General features: G+C 38.0%; 1 protein-coding gene across 4 annotated transcripts; it reads left to right on the top strand.

The window, feature by feature from the left end:
* Window positions 1-4,680: 4,680 nt before the first annotated feature.
* On the top strand, window positions 4,681-8,693 carry LOC109201361 (uncharacterized). Of its 4 annotated transcripts, XR_003219217.1 has the most exons (4): window positions 4,690-4,834; window positions 5,659-6,021; window positions 6,197-6,420; window positions 8,105-8,693. XR_003219217.1 is itself a non-coding variant. In XM_019357021.2 (3 exons), exons 1-3 carry the CDS (start codon window positions 4,762-4,764, stop codon window positions 6,379-6,381), a joined length of 618 nt encoding a protein of 205 aa, XP_019212566.1. In that variant the 5' UTR covers window positions 4,681-4,761; the 3' UTR covers window positions 6,382-6,807. The 4 variants fall into 4 exon arrangements, 3 of the variants coding, with proteins under 3 accessions (XP_019212566.1, XP_025761611.1, XP_019212565.1); XM_019357021.2 differs by lacking the exon at window positions 8,105-8,693 and having other exon boundaries at window positions 4,681-4,834; window positions 5,662-6,021; window positions 6,197-6,807; XM_025905826.1 differs by lacking the exon at window positions 8,105-8,693 and having other exon boundaries at window positions 4,685-4,834; window positions 6,200-6,807.
* Window positions 8,694-23,195: the final 14,502 nt, after the last annotated feature.

Raw genomic sequence — 23,195 nt, 5'->3', positions numbered from 1 at the left:
ATATGAACATGCAGATTGTCTCATGCCCTTGTTTGCTTGATGTCATGAAATTACTTCTTATCATGCTGTAAGTTTAAATAGTTTATTTTGTCCATATATTAAAAAAAATATAATGGACAATATTATATATAATATTATATATTATATACATTATAAAACAGATCCAATAGAAATTTTATTTAAAAGGATCATTTCAGATAAAACATTTTAAAAAGTACAGTCACTGTTGGGCCTTTTTTTTCACTGTAGCATCAAAGTGTGACTCAAAGGACAGAAACTTATCAAAAACAACCACCAAATACTTAGAACTGTCCACCAGTCCAATGGCTGCAGCCTTTACTACTGTTAGTGCAGGATGATGTTGATGTTTGTTGATCTCTAACAATGGCTGATCACACCAAGAAGCAAACATCCACAACAGGCCCATGGGAATCCTCTTCACCATGAAGGAGACTCACAATGACTGTGTGGTGATGATGATGATGAGCTGAAGCAATGAGGAAATACAACAGAGTAAACACACAGAATAGATGCACACACCCAACAAACATTTGTCACGATTCCAGTCAGTCAGAGGTACGGAGCCTCTTTTATTCAGATGTCTGTGTCACTTTTAACTGTCTACTCCTCCACCCTCTGCTCTCAGCTTGTTGTCTCTGTGTAGATGTAGTAACAGGAACATATGAGGAACTTTATTCAACACCAGCAGCAGATTTCCTCTGGTTGGTTAACTTGATTGGTCCGTTCTGCTGACTGGAAGCATCAGAGCACCTTTCTTTGTAGACAGATGCTGTTTGCAAAACAATTAAATGGCATGTGATAAAATTATTTTGTTTTGCTTATAACTTAATATAAATGTGGCTTCATGCTTGGCATTGAAATGTTGCTGGTTTGATTCCAGCTATAGACACTAAACCTCTCTGGGATTGTGTCAGGATGGGTATTTAGTTTAAAACTGCCAAATCAAACATGGAGCTTTAGCACACAAGAGCAGCTGAGATTATTTACTTAAAATAATGCTGTAGGAATTAAACAACAACCATAACAATCTTTCCACTCAAACACATAACTGTGTTTGAGTGGAAAGATTAAGTAAGCCTGCACAGTTTCTTTGAATTTTTCAGGAACAGATGTTTAGGGAGATTTGTTATTGTGGGGTTTTCTGGTTAAGTCAATTGACTATTTTTAAAAAATAAAAGAAAAAAGGCTGCAAATACTTTCAGTGTGGGTACACGTCTTTTTGTTTACCAGTAAAAATTTGATTTTTTTAAGGGTTAAATATTGCTTGTGACATCAGCTGCCAGATGTGAGTTTATAACTGCAGAAAAAAGAAAATAATTCACACTCATATCCATCAGCACTAAGACTGTAACAAATGAAATATTGTATTATCTTATAAAATTAAAGAAACTCTTAATTCAGGAAAAATTGGCCATTTTAAAACTATAATGTGACTTTTTGGAGCTGTGTGACCTCATCTTTGTTCTGTGCTGAAAGCAGCTTCTTGATTCAGGCTGATTTTCTTTCCTCTGCTGTCTGACAGGGAATGATCCGCACAGGCTACGGATGATTTAGTGACACCGTTTGTCACAAGATGTATGAAACACCGTGCGACACACTCAGAGGTTTGCTGCTCTTTGTGGATTTTACACGACTGAAATTCAACATGATACAAACAGATGTTTACAGCTGTAATCGCTGATTTTCCACCATAGTCAGATTTAAATTAGCCTCTGATAGTGAAACTAAACACCATCACACAGTTAATATAAATTGACAGCTGCTACACTTTTTTTTAAACCTGACATAATGCATCACTGTAAACTTCACCACAGTACTGCACTGAACACTATTATGCACTAAACTGTAGAAAACTGCTGGTGATCTGAACTGATCACCAGTTCTGGTCTGTCAGAGATTTTCAACAAGTGCTTTAAATGATTGTGCAGATAATAATCTGGTGTTTCATTGTGTTTCATGAACAGGAGTGATGTTTGCTGTTTGGCACTGATCCAGCAGGACACCTGAGAAAACAAACAAGTAGCTTCTAAATAACTTGAGCAGAGCAGAAACCAACACAATATTAGTCATTTGATTGTAATCTTATGCCTAATCGGTGTATATGTATAAACTCTTTCCCAAGAAACCTGAATTCAAATGTTTCAGAGCCACATCTGTTTGTATTAAAGCGCCCTCTGGTGGAACTCCTCTCCCTGACCTACAAACTTTAAATCAGGAAGTCCCTCATATGTTAATCAGTTTCTGGAGCTCTGAGAAAGTTTTACAAATATAAATCCTCCATGGATTCAAAATTCATAATTCTGAGTCTGATATTTGGAGGTGTTCTTTAACGGTCAATCAGTCTATGAAGGAAGTTTTTATTTGTTTTTGTTGAAATACCAAAAGTGAACAATGCTGCCAATAATATAATAGTATGGCACACGGTGACAGGTGTGACGTAACCTGAAAGCAGAAGTTAGTTCAGCTGATTTAGGAAAAGTGAATGTTTGTATGTAGCGCCCGGTTAATCTGACTGCTGGTTCAATCATGGCCTGTGCTGCCATCTGCTGAGACAATTCAGCTGCAATCTGACCTGAAGAGAAAGTAGGAAGAAAAATGTTGTCAGTGAGCAACGTCTCTTTCAAGAGGAGGTACGGGCAAAGAATGAATCCTGTGGTCAAAGGCAGACAAGGAAATAAGATCTCTGCATGAAGAGAGAGGAGATACAGTCACTTAGTCAGGGATAGAGAGATGCACACATCACGCCCCCATTTAAACAGACCATAATAAACAAGCGTTGGGGGAAAAGAAACTGTCACTAATTTCCCTTTTATATTTTTGTACTCCGGCATTTAAAAAGTTTCTTTGTGTGAATATTGAGATTGATTACCATTTGTCTGTGAGGAGAAATTTGAGAGGACCTTTCATAACAAATTCTACCAATCAGATTATTGATACGTCTGCATCAAATTACAAAGAAATGGCCAAAACTGTGCACAAATTTCAAGAAACTCTTTTAACTAGTGATGGGTCCTGCAACACTGACGCACCGACGCATGTATCAAGCTCACAGAGCGAAGCCTGTATCGGTGCGTGCGTCGCTTTAAGAAAAAGTCACGTGATTGATACAGCTGCTGTATCACTCATTGCCAACGCGCCAAACTGTGTTTAAAAGGTACCGCATCCGCATCTGTCAACGGAATGAGTCGCCACCAAAAAAATACGAAATTACTCTCGCAAAGATTAAAAAAAAAAAAAAAAATACACATCTCTCCATAACAAAATGGAGCCCAAAAGAAAAAGAAATGTTTCTGCTGTGTGGGATCATTTTGATCTTTTAACTGCAAATAATGTAACTGTTTGTCTGTCTTTGTTTCAGTGTAATCTATCAGAATAGGAAAAATAGCAATGTGACCTGCAGTGTAAATTATTTATTTCATTTTATGCAGGTTAAATGTCGCATCTGTTCTGCGGCGCTTTCTTACACAAACAAAAGCTCCTCCTCAATGTTTAGGCATTACAGAGCCAAACATGAAAATGAGGAGACAAACACACCGAGAATGATCACAGGTCGGCCTATATTGACACTGAACAGCTTTATCATCATTCTTTTTTATTAATATGTGTTTTATTATTTTGAAATCAAGCATCTAGGAAGACTGTTCTGGACCAGGCAGTCCTGAATTTTATTATAAAGGACTGCCAACCCCTTACTATTGTGGAGAGTGTCGGAGAGAAACATTCCAAGATCAGAGAATCCTTTAAGGTACTGGGGGAATAGGAAGACATCTTATCAGAACTTTTTCCACCTGGCTTTACAGTTTTTGTGTACCCCAGCTTCATCTGTGCCTGTGAGTTTTCCAAAGCTGGGGAAATGGTGTGAAAAAACGCAATAGACTGGATGCAAAAACACTGGATAAACTTATTTTTCTGAATAGAATTTTATAATAAACTCTGAGTCAAATGGGTAATATTACATTCACAATACTTTCATTTTAATTTTCACTTAGTGTCATTCACAATATATTTTATAGATGTCTACAATATTTGAAATGTAAAAGATATAAAATGATTCCATGGAAAGTACAATACCTTACAGTGTACAAGTATGACTAGGTCATTGAATCAGTGTCTGTTGTGAGTCTCAAGTAAGTTGCCTGCAATGATATTTAAGGTCCAGCAGGTGTCAGTATGGAGCAAAACAGCAACACTGTGTCGACACAGTATCGATACAGTTTGGGGAATGTGCTGAAACGCTTCACGAGGCCTCATCTACCCATCACTACTTTTAACTTCCCGACACAAATATCCACAAGCCACTGGCTCCCAGGATCACCTTCCTCCTCCCGTGACTTTATTTTTTGTAGAGCATACCACATAACCTACATTATAAACTCATCGCCCTAATTTATGCTTGTGCGTTAATTGTTTTGTGATCGTGTTCCGGTGTTTTAGATGTGGTGCCACCAACGATAGAAACAAATAAACTGCTGGGAGTTTGTACAACAACAGCAATCGCCATCTGGAGGCCTCCAGTTAGAATGCAGCTTTTATTTTATTTTTTTTCACTGTATATGGCAGTCCCCTATCTGCGCAGCGGGCGGGAACGTGTCACGGAAACTCCTCCCCCCGGTCGTCACAGCCAGTGTCAGCGAGTCAGTGGGATTGATCACTGTCATGGGCGTGGTAAAGGATTTTATAAAAAATAGCGCTAACTAACCTCTAATGGGTATCGTGCACTTTGAGTGTGCCTAATGAAACATGTTTGCTGTAACATCTCCGTCGCTCTGCTGGACTTTACTGTGTGTCTGCCTCGTGGGGTTTATCTGTGCAGGTGAGTTTTAAAAAATCCTATCGATTTATTTCTTACCCGCTGTTAGATGTTAGAGCTGCTTTAGTTTCAGCTGCTCACAGAGAGGACGCAGGTCTCCTGTCAGCAAACCTCTTCTGTCATGTTAGAAAGTGGATGTTAGTTTTTAAATGAACTCACACACGTTTACATAACAGTTTGTATAATGAAGCTGTGAAGAGAAGAGTCTGCTGTAACCGTTTATAACTGCAATACTCATCCTCACCTGCGGAGGGAGCAGTTAGTGCTGTCATTCACTTTAAAGCGGTGTCAGACAAACATGGACAAACTGCTGTAAAGGTTTATTATTATTGATTCATCCATCAGACATTTCTAGTAATTGAAAATCTACATTTACTTCAACTATCACTCCTTAAATCACCTCAACTCTGTTCAATTAACATGAGCTCACTGATGTCCCTCTGAGTGAAGTTGGAGCACATGTGCAAAGACAGTAATGACCTGTGAATCACTGAAAGCAAAGGTTCTTCTGTCTTTTTAGAAACTACTCTAAATTCATGTCTGTGATTATTTATCTTTAATTTTGGAGGTGATAAATCAGAATAATCTTAACAGAGAGTGGTGAAGCCTGGGGTAACACGTGTAAAACTTCACATCAACCTAAATGTAAAGATCAGAAAACATCTGCATTGTTAAGCCAGATTTAGAGAGCACATTAACAACCCGTTTTTGAAATTCATGGACCTCATAAAATTAAAATTAAAACCACAACAACAGGTTTGTTCCAGTCCTCAGAGTGTCTGCTCCTCTCTCTCTCTCTCTCTCTCTCTCTCTCTCTGTCTCCTCAGCAGGATCATTTGTAGTGAATGTGACTCAGACCTCCTATCAGGCAGAGGAGAACCACAACATCACACTGGAGTGGACGTTCACAGTAGAAACAGGCAGATCCCCCACATATCTAAACATCTACTGTGACCTGGTAACTGGTAATAAATCCTCACTCCTGTATCGTGTCCATGATGGTGCTGAAGTCTCAGAGTCTCAGGATGAAAAGTTTTCAGGACGAGTTCAGAGTGACAAAGACGCCCTCAGAGAAGGACGAATCAGACTCCAGCTGTGCAGACTCAGGACTGAGGACTCGGGACAATGCAGATGTAATGTGTACACAGATTATGGCTTCAGCTCTGCGAGTTGCAGACTCAACGTCACTGGTAAGTTTTAACAAGTCAAAACTGAATGATCACTTTTATATTTACTGGTCTGTTCAACTTTTATTTGCCATGTTTGTGATTTATAACTGAAAAACATGATGTGTTGTTCATGTCAAACATCCTGATGGTTCTTATTTTATTTCTGTACAAATAAATATTTTCATGTCTTTTACAGCAGCTGCTGATCAGCTCACAACTCAGAGACCAACTTCACCACCACAAGAAGAGAGAGACTGGAAGATTATTATAATTGTCCTGACAGCAGCAGCAGCATTATTATTATTATTAGCTGTGCTGATTGTGTGCACTTTACTTTGTGTTAAGTTCAGAAAGAAGTGCCAAACTTCTGGACAGCTGTAAAGTTTCATAAACTCTCAGGGACAGAGTCACTAAACCAAGGTACTTCCTGCTTTGACATCTACTTTAAGTATAACAAGCAGTGTTGGGCAAGTTACTTTGAAAAGTAATTAGTTATAGTTACTTTTTTGAAGAAGTATCTAACTGAGTTAGTATACGAGTTACAATATTATAAAAGTAACTAATTACTAGCAAAAGTTACTATTGCTTAACCCTCTGGGGTCCAGGGTATAATTGGCCATTTTTAACTACTTTTAATTTTCCCTCCACATTTTACCTTTAAAAACGATTTACCTGTTTGGTATCGTTCTTTTCAGCACAACCTCACGTGTCTGAATTTACAGTTATGTTTTCATTTTGACATACTGTGTTAACACAATTGATCTAAAATCAGACAAAAAACATAAAATCAGAGTAGAAAAAGTTATATTTTTTACTGTAACAACCACAAACATCTTTAATGAATCATATTTCATAACTTTAAATGCAAATATAAATTGTCAATGTTAAAATCCTATGCACAAGTTTTGCAAACAACAAAGTTATTTGCATCCATTTACCTTTTACCCTTTTTAAAAATAACCATTTCAAACTATTTACAGAACAATCAGCTGTTCTTCAATAAGATGCCACAAATTATTTGTGCCACTCCAAAATATAATTTCTGTCCACTATAAAGGAAAACATCACAGCCTGATACCTGCAGGTCTGACAGCAGCAGGTGTATCACTGCTGTTTCTACCTGGAGACAGCAGTCGCCTCATTGTTCTGACACACAACACAAAACTATCCACAACACTACACACTAACTACACAAGACAACACATTAACTACACACTCCAAACACGAATTTTTACATCTCAAAATTCGCTCTCCTTCTTTTTCTACTCTCTGTCACTCGTAAACCCCCCCCCCCTTTTTTTTCCCTGCTCATAAGCAGAGAGTGCTTGCTAGCGCTGTCCTTAGACAGTAAACATGATGAAACTATTGAGGAAAAAACGCCGCGTATATATTGTTTATCATGACTCTGGTTTTACGTGGCCTATTGACACAATTTAAAAACTGGTATATATCACCTTGTTGCTTTGTCTTTAAGTGGTCATGTGATTGACTTACCACGACTACTTTATTCTTCCTCAGTCAAACAGCAGCACTCATGTGATTGTTTTGCCCCCTGAGCTCCAGGTGTTGTGCTAGACAGTGATCGTGATTACCGTCCGCGGGAGCGCACAGCTGCTTAAAGCTGTAGCGTCCAGATTACTTACAGCTACTTCCTGCAACTGATATAAGATGCGGTAAGCTTAACACAGCTTCAACCGTCTGTTTGTTGAAAAATAGTAACGGACCGCGTTTCCTTGTTAGTAACTGTAACGGCGTTGTAACGATAGGAATAGTAATTAGTTAGATTACTCGTTACTAGGGATGGGTATCATTTAGGTTTTATCCGATACCGGTGCCAAACCGGTACTTTTGAAACGGTGCCGGTGCTTAAACGGTGCTCAAACCGGTGCTTAAAGAATGGAGAACACAAAATTGGTCCAAAAACCTCTCATGTTCAGCTGTTTTTTTTGTAAAAAGATAACAATGTTAGCCTTTTCTGCAGCTATAGGGCATATATGGTATCGCTCCTGGCTGGAAGCAGTGCTTAAACAATGGAAAAAACACAAATTTTGTCCAAAAACCTCTCATGTTTAACTGTTTTCCACTTTTTCTTTGGTCATTTTAGCCTTTTTGGCCAGCGTGAAGGGAGTATCTGCCATCAAACAAGAAGTCACCAACATTAAATAAATATGCTAAGTTAAATGTTTGCATTTACAAGCAGTTGAATGGGTGTACCCAGTGTTAAGTATAAAGTGAATATTCATCACTCAAATCTGGAGGTGTGCTGCGTATTTTGTAAATTTCCTCCCAGGGATGAAAAACATTCACTCATCTCATCCTGTAATAACAGATTATAACACGAATATCAAAAGTAACTGAAGGTAAAACACAAAGAACAATCTGCTGTCTGAACAGTGAAGTCACAGGACCGTTAGCTCATGAATTCATAAAACAGGAAAAATCTGAGGCTCCTTTGTTTCACAACACATTAAAAAGAAAACCAACCATGTTTTTCTTGTGTTGGTTTATTTTATTTGTGATTTTCATACGTTTGTTATTTCACAGGCTCCACATTCCCTCTGAACAATGTACAAGGTGTATATGTGTTTATACACATCATTGAATGATATGGTTTTAAGTTACACTTGAGTCAACTAGAGCTGTACTAGTTTGGATACACGGGTGTATTTCTATTAAAGATATTTCCTTTATTACCCTTTGTTCCTTCTTCTTCTCATCTGTGCATGCAATGGTTTTAGTATGGATGTATCTGTCTATGTTCCCCATGTGCTCTAAGTGTTTTAAACATAGATAAGAAGAAATTAAAGTTACATGCAGCAGTTCAAGTGACTCAGAATGATCCTAAAATCAGTGGTTGGAGCTCTTCAGTGTCACTAGATGGCAGCACCAGACCACGCTTTAAGAGGTGGATGCTGCTGCAATCAACTACTTACAGTTAGTTGTAAACTGACCAATTATTGATTGCACATAGTGAAAGTGGCTGGAAAGACCCTGGCGACAGTTTAGGCACAAAACTGACTTGATTGGATCTACAGACAGATAATTATTTGGGTTTGAACAGAGGATATTCATCCTCATACCTATAATAATAAACATGTAGAGCTCAAACCTCTTCCTACCACTCTGAGAACAAAGTTAAATTCATGTTTTTAAGGTCAAACACTGAAAGAAATATCAAGCATACACTGATGAGAGTGTAAGTTGTGTAAACTTCATTTTCTCAAATGTGAACAGATAGAAAATGTGCTTATCTTCTTCTCTTCTCAGTGAAACAGCTGTACACATCTGGCTGCAGAGCTCCACAAACTGTGGGTTCAGACTCCACTGTAATAGTTCTTGTAAATAATATTTCAGATTCTCTGAACAGAAATTTATCAAAGGACAGACAAACTCTTGGTCAGAAAAGCTGCACTCAGACAAAATGTGAGAGTGTTTTGTGTGCAGCTTGTTTTAACCATGACTCACGGTGAACAAGTATCCACAAGAAAACACGTCTCACTCTCTGAGAGCCGTGAAGGTTTACAGCAGCTGTTTTTAAAGGTTACAGCTGCTGGTTGTTTCTCGGGTTACAAGATACTTTCAGATACTTAGAAAAAACTTCATCTGATTACAAAACACAAGCATCAGTTAATTAACTTTTTCATTTACAGTGTAAAAACCACAGCGTGGGTCAGATCAGGACAGAGTAAGACTAAACACTTGACAACAGGAGAGGAAAAACTGTATTTTTGTGAGTAAATAAATACTATACAAATATAAATACTTACATTTACACATTATATATAACAAGCATAGTTTCATTTAGTCACTGGGTCAGATTTGACTTTTTTCAAGACTGGAACAGGAAACTGATTTTGAAGGTCACATGACTGAGGCTGATGCCATGTATGAGAGCCACTTCAGTATTAACAATAACGTTATTCTTATCCTTTTTCTTATTCTTATTATTCAAGTCTTTACCCTGAATGCCCAGTGTCACCTCTAAGATGGAAACTCACAGATCACCTGAAAAAGCAGAGACATTTCAAACAGACTGCTGCTTTGCCTGAGGCTGATATGAATCCTGATTCTGATGTTGATGTGTTCTGTAGATCAAAAAAACAACAACAGCAGCAACAGGGACAGCAAAAAAAAATCAGAACTGCTCTCAGTCCATGATGCCTGCTACTGACTCCATCCTCCTTCCCTCCATCCTTCTTCCCTCCAGCCTCCTTCCCTCCATCCTCTGTGTCTCCTCCTGTCTGACCTGCAGGTGAGAAACAGGTGTGAGGTGTCAGCTGTCAGGTAGGTGATGAGTGAAGAACAGAACAGAATCCATTTCCTCTTCAAACTGCTGTCAGACATTATCTACTGCACTCTGATCACATCACTCAGACCAGCTGCTTTCTACAAAGTCTCATCAACAACATCTTTAGAAACAAACATCAACAACCAGGAAGCAGCTTCACCTCTGATCACACACACACTCAACTCTACTCACTCACCTGGAGGATCAACAACACTCAGGTGGATGTTGCTGATAGGGGGACATGTTCCTGCCACAATGATGCAACACGTGTATGTTCCAGTGTCATTAATCGTCACATCCTTCAGAATCAAAGACACGTCTCCATCCTTCATCTGTCTGTCCTGCAGATCCACCCGGTTCTTAAAAGATGGATGCTGACCATCTGGAACAAAGTGACCGTCCCGGTACATAAGGACATATTCTTCTTCCTTCGGGTCAGCTTTGCTCCACTCTACAAATGTGATCTGGATGTTGCTATTTGGAGCTCGACATGTCAGAGTGACGTCCTGTCCAGCTGTGATGTTTAGCTCTAAAAGAGAGGAAACAATATGGAACATGGATAAAGGTTCAAAGTGTTTTGATTATCACGATGAGCTACACGTGGAGATCACTGACTTCTGATGAACCAGAGGAAGTACAGCACACACTGGATGCTGAAATTGATCACGCTGGTGTTTTTCACGAGAGACAGTTACGACTCGATGCTGGACATGTTTTCAAAGTAAACACATCTTTTATTTACAGATTTATTTCTCAGTGACATTTTGATCTATCTTTAATTAAATTCCTTTAACAATTAAAGAACTTTAGTTAATTGTCATCTACTTTTACTTATTCATTTTTAGTAAGATTTGACAAATCAAGTATTTAAGATATTTTTATGGGGTTTAATAGTTTTATAAATGATTTACATTTGTAGGGGCAATCATCGGTCCTTTTTTTGTCGCTTCTGCAGGACGTAAAGTTTGTGAGTCGTGCTTTTCTAAGAAAGCTTGTTTGACATTTTGTAGCAAAAAAACAAGACAAATGTACAAAAGGGGTGGTGGTGGGGGGGGGGGATTATTCCACACAAAAACAAATCTACAAAACCAATCTCTCCAGTTGGAGCCCCGATTACGTTTTCCTGATATTCAATTTAATTCAATTACATTTTATTTTTTATAGCGCCAAATCATAACAACAGTCACCTCAAGGCACTTTATATTGAACAGTATTATATTTGTTTTATACCTAAAACAACTATAAACAGCGATGTTCTGAAAACTATTCTTTCTGGTCCATCCGCTTCTTCGGCAAAAACAAGAAAAGATGAAAATGAGTCAGTTTTTCACTTAAAGTAGGACCACCAGGAGGGTCTTTTTTGAGTACTCAGAACTTTAAAAATCCTAAAACTGCTTAAAATAAATATCATCATCTCATATTTAATACCTTATCACAGGAACAAACAAACGGAACTGTTCAAAGTCGCAGCATGACAAGAAACAACAAACAACATGGCAAGCGCAAGCTGCGTTACATCTTCCCACACAGTGTCAGCGAGTAAATGAAATGAAATGAAATTTTTCACATACCTTTCTAGATGCATTGCATCTTGTTAATTTGACAGGTCTTTGCCCTTTTTATGTGACTAACTGTTTGTTGTTGTTGATCACACCTCGCAGCGCATGCAGATGCATTTTACATTTGATATTTTATAATCCAGGTTTTCAGTTTTACTGTTGACATATTCCAGATGTTTTCGTCTGCAGTTATTTTAGACAAACGGCACCTACTAGTGAGCTTTCAGGTTTATATTAAAAGCCACTGAAAAAATTATTACTGGTTTCAAACAAATACACTGTAAACGAAAAATCCTGTGATTGGACTTCAATTTTTATGCTTTTGAGACATGAATTATAAGCAGACTCTTTCTCTGTGGTGCCATGGATCAGCTCATTCCTTCACCCGCACACATCTTGTTCAGTGTGCCTAACATGGTACTGACTTATGAAACACACCATTTTAACTGTTAATCATCCCAAATTTTATGTTTCATGTTTTATCAGGTCAGACAAAACTATTGTTAAGCTCAGCTGTATTATAAGAGTAACATCTGATTACCTTCAGAGGCAGAAAGTAGAAAAAAGACACACAGCAGAGTCCAGAAGAGTCCATGATGGAGCAGGTTCAGCACAGCCATGCTGTCTCTGCATTAACGGGCTCAACAAAACCTAAAATCTCAGTCGGAGAACCCGGGGGACCACGAGGAGTGATTACTGATGTTCTCTGCTTAACTCTCTGCTTTTTAAACTGCTAGACATCACATTAGCACCGCCTCCAGCACCGCCCAACAGCTGCACAGTTCAACAGGAAACCAGAGAAACTGTGAAAGAAAGAAAGAAAGCGATGCATTCAAAGGTAGATAGCGTGGATATTGTTGAAACTCTATCAAAACTAATAAACGAAAGAATGGATAACCTTGCACTACAGATTGCCGGGATCAGAAAAACTGTGGACTTTGCATGTGAAGAGATAAAAGATGTCAAATGCAGAGTGGGCACTTTGGAGCAGAAAATCTCTAAAGAGGAAGAGCGTATGGATAAAAACCAGCAAAGAATCACAGATCTCGAGCGATACTCCAGACGGTGGAACCTCAGGCTGTTTGGTGTCAAAGAAGAGCAACAGGAGGATACATGGAAAGTTGCTGTTGAGATTTGTCAGGCCATGTTGCCTGAATGTAAAAACCAACTTCATGACACCATTGACACCGTACATCGGGTCGGCTCCAAACAACACCAGTCCCAGACCTATTATCATCCACTTCATCTCCCGCAGAACCAGAGATAGCCTGTGGAAAGCAGCCAAGACATCTCCATTCTTAAAGGAGAACCGGGACTTGAAGTTTGCTGAGGACCTTTCCAGAGAAGAGAGGGAGCGCCGGAGCAAGTTGTGGCCCATTATCGAGAAGGCTCGCAGAGAAAATAAAAAGGCCTATTACGTTGGATGCCGGGGTTTTGTTAATGGGACAGAAGTTTTCCCGTCTTCAGAATGAGAGAGAATGAGACTCTCCACCCCCATCTGCCTCTGGATCAAAGACTTCCTGACAAACAGACCACAGTCTGTCAGACTCGGCCCCCACCTGTCCAGCACCATCACACTCAGCACCGGGTCTCCACAAGGATGTGTTCTGAGTCCCCTCCTGTTTACGCTCTACACATCCGACTGCTCCCCTACCCATCTCTCAAACACCATCATAAAGTTTGCGGATGACACCACAGTGGTTGGACTCATCTCAAGGGGGGATGAGTCAGACTACAGAGATGAGGTCAACAGACTGACTGAGTGGTGTTCAGTTAACAACCTCCAACTGAACACCACGAAAACTAAAGAACTTATCTTGGACTTCAGGAAGGGCAGAGCAGACCCGGCCCCACTGTACATTCACGGGAGCTGTGTGGAGAGGGTACACTCCATGAGGTTTCTGGGCGTGCAGATCTCTGATGATCTCTCCTGGACTGCAAATACCACGGTGGTGGTAAAAAAGGCCCAGCAGCGTCTCCACTTTCTGAGAGTGCTCAGGAGGAACAACCTGGAGGAGAGGCTGCTGGTGACATTCTACAGAGCCACCATAGAGAGCATCCTAACGTACGGCATAACAACATGGTATGCAGGGTGCTCAGCTGCAGACAGGAAAGTACTGCAGAGGGTCATCAACACAGCCCAGAAGATCACTGGCTGCTCTCTGCCCAGCCTGGAGGTCATTGCAAACTCTCGGTACCTCAGCAGAGCTGGCAATAGCATCAAGGACCATTCTCACCCCAGCAATCAACTGTTTGAACTATTACCGTCAGGCCGACGGTACAGGTCACATAAAACCAGGACAAACAGATTCAGGGAAAGCTTCTTTCCCAGAGCTATCACCATTGCAGATAAGCACAAAAACAATTGAACCTGCTTAGCCATACCATACTGTCACTGTCATTATATTATGCTGCTATTCATACTGTCATACTGTCATTATATTAATGCTGCTATCCTGTATATATCGTACTTACTATTGTTTGTTTTATTGTACCTTTTATATTTTACATTTATATTTATTATTGTATTTTTGCACCAAGGGAGTGGCACTCCAATTTCGTTGTACCCTGTACAATGACAATAAAGGCTATTCTATTCTATTCTGAGAGGTAGCTAAGGAATAGAAAAGTCCCTACAATGTTGCACAGTTGCTTAGACTTGGTTGACTGTTTTTCATTGATCCTTCTGGTGTTTTGGATCATTAAGTCTATGCCTCATTTATAGTGTGAGGACACTTTAAGTTTCAGCACCTGAGTTGTATCCTAAAAAATATTTCGTGTATTTCTGCCGAGTTATTTTCATCCTTGCAATGCTCGGTCCCTTAGTGAGGTTTATTTTTTGTTAAGCACACAATATTGGTTCCTTAAATTTCTAGCTGTTTATTTTTTGTTTTCTTAATTGTCATTTTCTATTGTTTCCCTTAATGCCAGGGGGTTGAGACAGATCTGTAAACGTAAAGCCTTATTTTTGTTTGCTAAGAAATATAAAAGTCATTTTTGTTTTTTCCAAGAAAGCCATTCTGTATCTGCTGATGTGAACTTCTGGAAGTCTCAGTGGGGTAATGATGTTTGGTATTCGCACGGCACAGAGAGGTCAGCTGGGGTCACAACTCTCAAAGGTAGCTTCGAAGGTATTGTTCTACATTCAGATTGTGACTCTTTGGGTCATTATATTTGTCTGGTAGTAGAATACAATCACTCCATTTTCATAATTGTCAATTTATATGGCTATAATACCAAACCTGAAAATGATAATTTAATTGACTCTTTAGATACAAGGATTAGTTTTTGGCTCTCTAAATATCCCAGTTCAAACTTAATAATTGGAGGAGATTTTAATGTTTCACTGAATGACACTATAGATAGATGGCCCCCAGCACAACATTTTAGGAAAAATTTGAGCTTGGAAACATTTATGGATAAATTTAATGTAACTGATATTTGGAGAGACAAATTTCCTGATGATATATCATTTACCTGGAGTAACCGTTCTGGTTTAAGGAAATCGCGTATTGATTTCTGGTTAATATCAAGTAGTCTATCAAAGGACAGTGTCACGGTCAATATCCTTACAACTCCACTTACGGACCATAGAGCAATATATATTAACCTGCAACTCTTTCCTACTATTGCAATTACTAGATCCTCATATTGGAAATTAAATAGCTCGCTTTTGAGCCATACAATTGTAAAATCTGAAATCACACGACTGTTGAAACACTTTATACACAAGGCTAATATTGAGAATTCCTATGGCACAAACTGGGAATTTTTTAAATTTGAGACGAGTAAAATGTTGAGACAGTATGGGGCAAAAATAGCTAAGTCAAGGGCAGCAGAAGAAGAAAATCTAATTGTTCAAATTTCCGCAATATATCAACTGCCACCAGACGACGTCTCAGAGGAGGATAGATTACATCTTAGGTCCTTTCAATCTAAACTGGATGAGATTTACCGCCAGAAAGCTGAAGGAGCTTTCGTTCGTTCAAGAAAAAGATGGATAGAGGAGGGAGAGCAGAATTCTGCTTATTTTTTCTGCTTAGAAAAACATAGATCCAAAGCCAATACTATTAATAAATTGAATATAAATGGTACGGTCAGTGATGATGCAAAAATTATCTCTCAATTTTGTTGTAATTTCTACTCAAAGTTGTATGAATCCAATTATAATGCAAAGGTCGCTACCCAATTTATTGACTCTGTAAATAATGTTGAAATGATTAAAAGTGCTGATAGGCTTTTTTGTGACAGTCCAATTACTGAAAAAGAGATATTGACATCTATTGATTTTCTTAAAATCAACAAATCTCCAGGCACAGATGGGCTGGTGGCTGAATTTTATAAATCATTCTCTTCTCAGCTTGCCCCCTTTTTGTTGCAGGTTTATAATGAAAGTATTGAAAGGGGCACTCTTCCTCCCAGCCTTACTCAAGGACTTATTACTTTAATTCCCATACCTGAGAAGGACCTACGTTTTATAGACAACTGGAGACCAATAAGCCTCCTAAATAATGATTATAATATATTAGCTCTATTGCTAGCTAGAAGAATTAAATATATTTTGGACGATATTGTAGACGAGACACAGTCTGGTTTTATGACAAACAGGCACATTTCCAATAATGTTAGACTCGTCTTGGATATTCTGGACTACTCAGCATTAATATCTGATGACTCATTTATCCTTCTCCTGGACTTCTATAAAGCCTTTGACTCAATTGAGCATGAATTTATATTTCTTACACTTCAGAAATTTGGTTTTGGTGATATCTTCTGCAGAGCTATAAAAACTCTGTATTCCAATGCTAATAGTTCTATTAGAATGAAAAATGGCACCACTTCTCGTTTTAGTCTTAATCGAGGGGTACGCCAGGGTTGTCCGATTAGCCCTTATCTTTTTTTACTTTGCACCCAAATTCTTGCCTCTCATATTTCGTATAGCCCTGTGAAAGGTATAAACATAGCAGACAGAGAGATTGTCATCAGTCAATTGGCAGATGATACCACAATTTTTCTTAAAAATGCCAGCCAAGTGCCAATTGCTTTACATGTAATAGAGGATTTCTCAAAAGGGTCTGGATTGGTCCTAAACTTAAATAAATGTCAATTATTACCTGTCAAAGAGTGTAATGTTCAGAGTATTTGTAATATAACAGTTAAAAATGAAGCAACATATTTAGGTCTGATTATCTGCAAAGATCCAAAAGACAGAATTTTACAAAATCTCAAACCAAATTAAATCAATGGTTGCAGAGAGATTTAAGTTTAAGAGGAAGGGTATTGCTCTCAAAAGCAGAAGGTCTGTCTCGACTGACTTATGCAGCAATTTCTCTGCATGTGGACGGCAAAACTTGTAAGGATATTGACCGAATACTCTTCAACTTCCTCTGGAAAAATGGGACACATTACATCAGAAAAAGTGTATTGATGAATGACTATGAACACGGTGGTCTCAATGTTTTGGATTTTACTACTCTAAACAATACATTTATTAGATTAATTGGGCTAAACATTTTCTTAAAAATCCGGTATCCATTTGGAATTTTATTCCTCACTACATTTTCTCTAAGTTTGGTGGTCTAAGTTTTATCTTAGGTTGTGATTATAGATAAGCTTCCAGAAAACCTTTCGATGTTTCACAAACAAGTTATATTAGCTTGGTCCCTTACATATAAACACAACTTTACACCCCATACATATTCAATTTGGAATAATAGGAACATAGTGTATAAAAATAAATCATTATTTTTGTTAGAGTGAATTGTTAAATGTTTGTCATTTTTATGCTTACCATCCATTTCTAACCCTTCATGACTGAGAACCTTCACAGACACATCCATGTCTACATTGTTTAACTGTAGGATGAAAGGAATTCCACTGTCCCCCTCCCCAGATTCTCGAGGTTCTGGGTGGGGGGCTGTAGTCTTTTATTACAGGCAACATCCTTGTGAAGGTCTTTTTTGATGTAAGCTTCCTGCCCAGCAGGAGGCCACACACACACACACACACACACACACACACACACACACACACACACACATTCCTACTTACATATAGAGGTTCACACATATACATACAAAGCCTTGTCTTAGAACTATGTGGGCGTTGCTTTGCTGTGTTTTGTGTGAACTGTCTCTCAATAAAAGGCAGCGAGAGGAGGCCATCGTTGGGGTCATTTTCGTGCTGGACACAGATGAGGCCTCCCTTGCGCAAGTAATCGATCGATCGCTGACTGTCTTGTTTTCTTTCATGATGAATAAGTCTCTAGAATTAGCAGGTTTGTGGGAACAGACTCAACAATTTTTTTCTAGGTGGGTTGAGAAACGGATTGTTTTAGTGAGTCAGCTGTTTAATCCTAATGGGCAGCTTATGTCCTATTCAGAATTCTTAAACACCTATAAATTTCCAGCCACACCCAAAGAATATGCCATATTATTTGATGCAATACCTACGGGTATTATAATGCTATTTAAAGGTATTCAACCTTGCATATCACCTGTTTTTCTCCCCAACACTGTAAAATATAACTTGTTTCAACTTAAAAATATCAGGTACAGGGCTGCCTTAAAATTTTAAGTTAAGTCAAGAAATAGAGTTTGTTCTTATAACACAACCAATTGTTATCTTAATGAAAAATCACATGTTGTCTAAACTTTCGTCTTAGTTTAGTTGACTGAGATTTGTTAGTCAGTTCAACTCCTTTAATTGTCATTTCTACTTGGGAAAACCCTTTCAGCTAAATTAAAATAATCTATTGTTTAAACTCTTGTCCTAGTTCAGTTGACTTGGGTTTTTTAGTTAATTCAAATACTTTAGTAGTTCTTTTAACTTAGGAATCTATTTTAGCTTAACTAACATAATCTGTTAGCTAAGTTGATTTAAGTTTATTAATTAACTGAGCTCCTTAAGGTAGCTGAGTGAACTTGTAAATCAGTTTCATTTTAATTATCAGAGTTGATTGACTGGATGTAAAGAAAAATGTGTATTAAACATCTTAAGTTTTTTGGGGTTTTTTTTTTTAGCTTTCTAACATCCATTTCAACAAAACTACCTGTTAGGTTTATCTTAGATCTCAGGTTTAAATATCTACATTCCTTTAAATTAATTTTCTGTTGCTTACAGAAAAAAAAAAAAACCCACAGATTCCATTAAAGTCTATCTGATCATTTCATACAGAAAGTTTGTTTTAAGAACATGACAAGACAATTACTCATGAGCACCCAACATTCACCATTTATTGTGCCATCTTAGTCATCTGAGAAACAGAAAAATCAGTGACGTAGCTCATCTTTCTCACAATCCATCAAAACTCAAAGGCTGCTCCCTGTGAAACAATAAATTTGAACTTGGTCTTGAGCCCAGTTTGGGTGAAGATTAAATTCTGACCAATACTCTAGGAGCAGTAGTGATTCTTGTGAAGTAACAACATAAAGTCTGCATTAATGTAATGTATCAACGGGACACTTGCTATTTTAGAAAAGTTATTCTTTACATTTGCAAAATTTTTAAACTTCATTGTGCTCAGTCACACCTGTTAGCATAAAACGTGAAATATTAAAATAGTACAAAACCTTTGATAAGTGACAGTAAAGATCAGTTTATAACAACTAAGACATCAAACTCTTGTATTTGTCTTCGTTTACAATTGCAACAAATTCCACAGAACCAATATCTCTGAAAATGAGCGCATGCTTCTGAAACATTTGATAATATGGATATTTCAGAAACATCAGTTTGAGTCTGCTCAATTGCAAAACAAAGGAAAAACTACTGACTTGCATGAGATAAGCATCTGCAAAGTCCAGCATTATATTGTTGTTCACATAAGTTTCTTAAACCATGAACTAATGAGTAATTGTCTAATCTGGAATGTAAAGTGTAGTCATTTAGTGACATACAAAAGTGAGAATGAGAACTTGCAAGAATAAAAAAACAAACAGTAAAATAAAAACTGTCCTTAACACTAAGGCAATTGTATGCTGTGAGCATACAATTACAGTTCTGCATGGCTTTCTGCAATAGTCTGTTTCTTAGACCATGCACTAGTGAGATGCACTGCCTTCCACCAATGTTCATTAGGATGTTCTGAATGACTTCAAAGATGTCCTTAAATTCCTTTGGATAGTCTATGTTGAGGGCAAAAAGAAGGCCCATCAGCATGGAAATGGCACTTGAGACATTCCTCAGATTAGACAGGATTACTGCCGCCTCAAGGACAACCAACACATCGATGATGTCTTCTTCTTTCACCATCGCAATGCCAACTTTAATCCTCTTAGAAAACGCGTCTTCAATACCTGTCGGCTATAAAAGGGTTCAAAGACAAAAAAAAAAAAAAAAAAATTACACAATTACAATTACACAATATCCCTTGTCCTTAACAATTCATGTCTTTCCAAAGCAGAGCCATACTGATGCTTTGGATGATGGTGATTGGCTTTGGGTAACACTTATTAGCTGTTAAAGTTTTTTCAGAATGAGATATGCACCCCCATGTTACAAATCCATTTCTTGCTTTAAACAAAGACCATGTTCATAAATAACTGAGCATGTCTTCAATTGCAGAATTCAAACAAAATTTTCAATTTAAATGGTAAATGGCCTGTATTTGTATAGCACTTTACTAGTCCCCTAAGGACTCCAAAGTGCTTTACACATTCAGTCATTCACACACATGGGTGGATGACTGAATCGTGACTCAAGAGTTGACAATTCGTCTTATAATTGGAAGGTTGCCGGTTCGAGCCCCGGCTCCGACAGTTTCAGTCGTTGTGTCCTTGGGCAAGACACTTCACCTGTTGCCTACTGGTGGTGGTCAGAGGGCCCGGTGGTGCCAGTGTCCGGCAGCCTCGCCTCTGTCAGTGCGCCCCAGGGTGGCTGTGGCTTCAATGTAGCTTGCCATCACCAGTGTGTGAATTTAAATCTACTTATGCTAAATATTGGCTGTGCTCTAAACCAAATCTGGCTGAGAATACATGAAATGTGCAAACTGCAGCTACACTACAGGATCAGATTATGGCTCCATAGACAATGCTTCTTTAATCAGTTTATTGATTAAAGTTTATTTTTCCCCCTATATTAACAGCATGAAAAAAGAGCATATAGACATGGCTGAACAGGCTGCATAATTGGCACTGAATATCAACATCCACCTTTACCCAGCTGCCCAATGACTCTCGGCCAGTAACCTTTAATTGCTTACCCAGTCTACACAGTCTCTTTTCCAGGGTCCAGGACATTTCACCAAAGTATTGCCCCCCACAGCTGTAGCAGCCACTGCAGCCCCTTAAATATCCTAATATCTCTGCCATTACAATATACAATGTGAGAAATCAAACGTAAAGCTGAAGTGAACAGTACAGCAGTGAAATGTCAAAGACCCTGGTGAAGACATGAATAAACACAAGACACTAATAATATCAATGCTAGCTTGCCAGTTAGTTTCTCTGAAACCCAGACCAAATCCAGTGTCAAAGATCTTGTAATAATACATTTGGTGAGGAAAAAGTACACATGTTATCATGTGGCATCTATTGTTTCATAGATGCCACATGTTTCATTTAAAATCCACTGTGGTGCTGTCATTATTAAATTTACTAAAAGAAACAATGCTAACCTTCACAGGCTTCAAAGTGTGTGAGGGATCTTCCTTTAGAAAATGAGGTCCTCTGTCCTCTTCCTTTGTGTAGGGCTCTGGTCAAAGAAGTCAAAAAGAAAACAAAAACACTTTTTAAACAGTGTTTATGAAGCATGTAGACAGCTCCAAATTCACAGCTTTTTGATACATAATTCCATCAATATATGATTATCATTGGAGATTTTGAATCAGGCTTATCAGGACATTCAAGTAGAATATGATATCCAACCTACCACCAATATACACAGATTCTGTAAAAGTTACCACACTAAATGTCCGGTTGTGAAATATGATGACTGACTTTACTTATCAGCTTTCGTTCAATGAGTTCATCAGTTGAACTGGATAACCTAAAACTTAAACAAAGGAGAACATTTCGCAGTTGAACACTTACATCATCTCCGAAGCATTTTATGAGCCTAGTTAGCCCTCCTATGCCGCTCTTGATTTTGTACAGCTCCACGAACCTCTCCATAATGGTCAAGCACAGCAAAAAGGAACCCTTTCAGGTCAACAGATGTAAGACGGGCAAATTCTGCTTCAACCTGAGCAATAGAAGAAGAGGGGTGGAGAGTACAGGCAGAATAAAAAAAAGATTCTTTGAGACCCAAATTTAAGCAAACAGTCATCTGAGGCCCATTAGAGAAAACACAAACACACAAAAGCAAACAAACAAAAAGATGCACTTTACCTGCCGTTCAGCAAACAAGGAAGTTCAGAGAACAATAAGCTCTGTCTTGAAATCTTTTAAAGTAGAATGATTGTGAAAATGACTTATGTGATGTAAAACTTTAGTAAATGTGCGATTAAAAGAACACTGAGTAAAAGGACAAGTAACAATTTCCTTATTCCTCAGATGTTTACCTTGACGAGCAATACTGTTTTAGTCCAACTGCCTCATTAAAGTTACACAACAGGCTTTTTACATTAAAGCCAGCAAGTCCATTACATACTCCCTTTTTAGATCTGAAATACTGTGCACATTCTGTGTATATGTAGTGGACAGCAATTTACCCAAAAGAGCGCAAAGTTTGCAAGTCCACCTCATTTAAATGACAAAGACAGATGTGATCATCTAGACCTGTGAAAATAAATTAATGACAAACTTGCAGTTATGGATGTTATTACAACCACAAGAACCTAAACAGTCTGCTCCATTGCTTTTGTTAATGAATCATTTGTTGGTAGCACGTCTGAATATTTAGTTTATGCCACCTGCATGTGATCATCAATAGTGCCATATTACTTCTTAAGAAGTACCCTGACACTACAATCTTTATATCATTTGTTCTACAGAGCTATTAAGTTACAATATAATCTGTGGTGTTTCCACTATGACAAAATGCACAAATTGTAACTTACCATTTGACTCCACTGACAAAAATAAATCCCCAGCATCAAGTTTGGCTTCACAGACCTAAAATAAGTAAAATAAAAATATATGTTATAATTATATTGTTTTCGCCATTTATTCATGTTTGCTAATTTTCTGACATATAAACAATGTTAGTTTTGTTACAATACAGAGAATGCAGTTTAATTAAAAGGTAAATTATGCAAAAAAAAACAAACAAAAAAAAAAAACTTCTGCAGTATACCATGCCAAAAATCAGTGTCTCTGATGCCAATTATTTTTATCACTACAGCTCTTTTAGTATGGAAACTCACACAATCTAGTCATACTGATCACAAGAGTTCAAAAATAAGTCAA

Source organism: Oreochromis niloticus, linkage group LG3 (genome assembly GCF_001858045.2).
Source record: "Oreochromis niloticus isolate F11D_XX linkage group LG3, O_niloticus_UMD_NMBU, whole genome shotgun sequence".
Lineage (NCBI taxonomy): Eukaryota > Metazoa > Chordata > Actinopteri > Cichliformes > Cichlidae > Oreochromis > Oreochromis niloticus.
The sequence above is the reverse complement of the archived record's forward strand: the minus strand, read 5'-3'. Positions and strand labels throughout refer to the sequence as shown.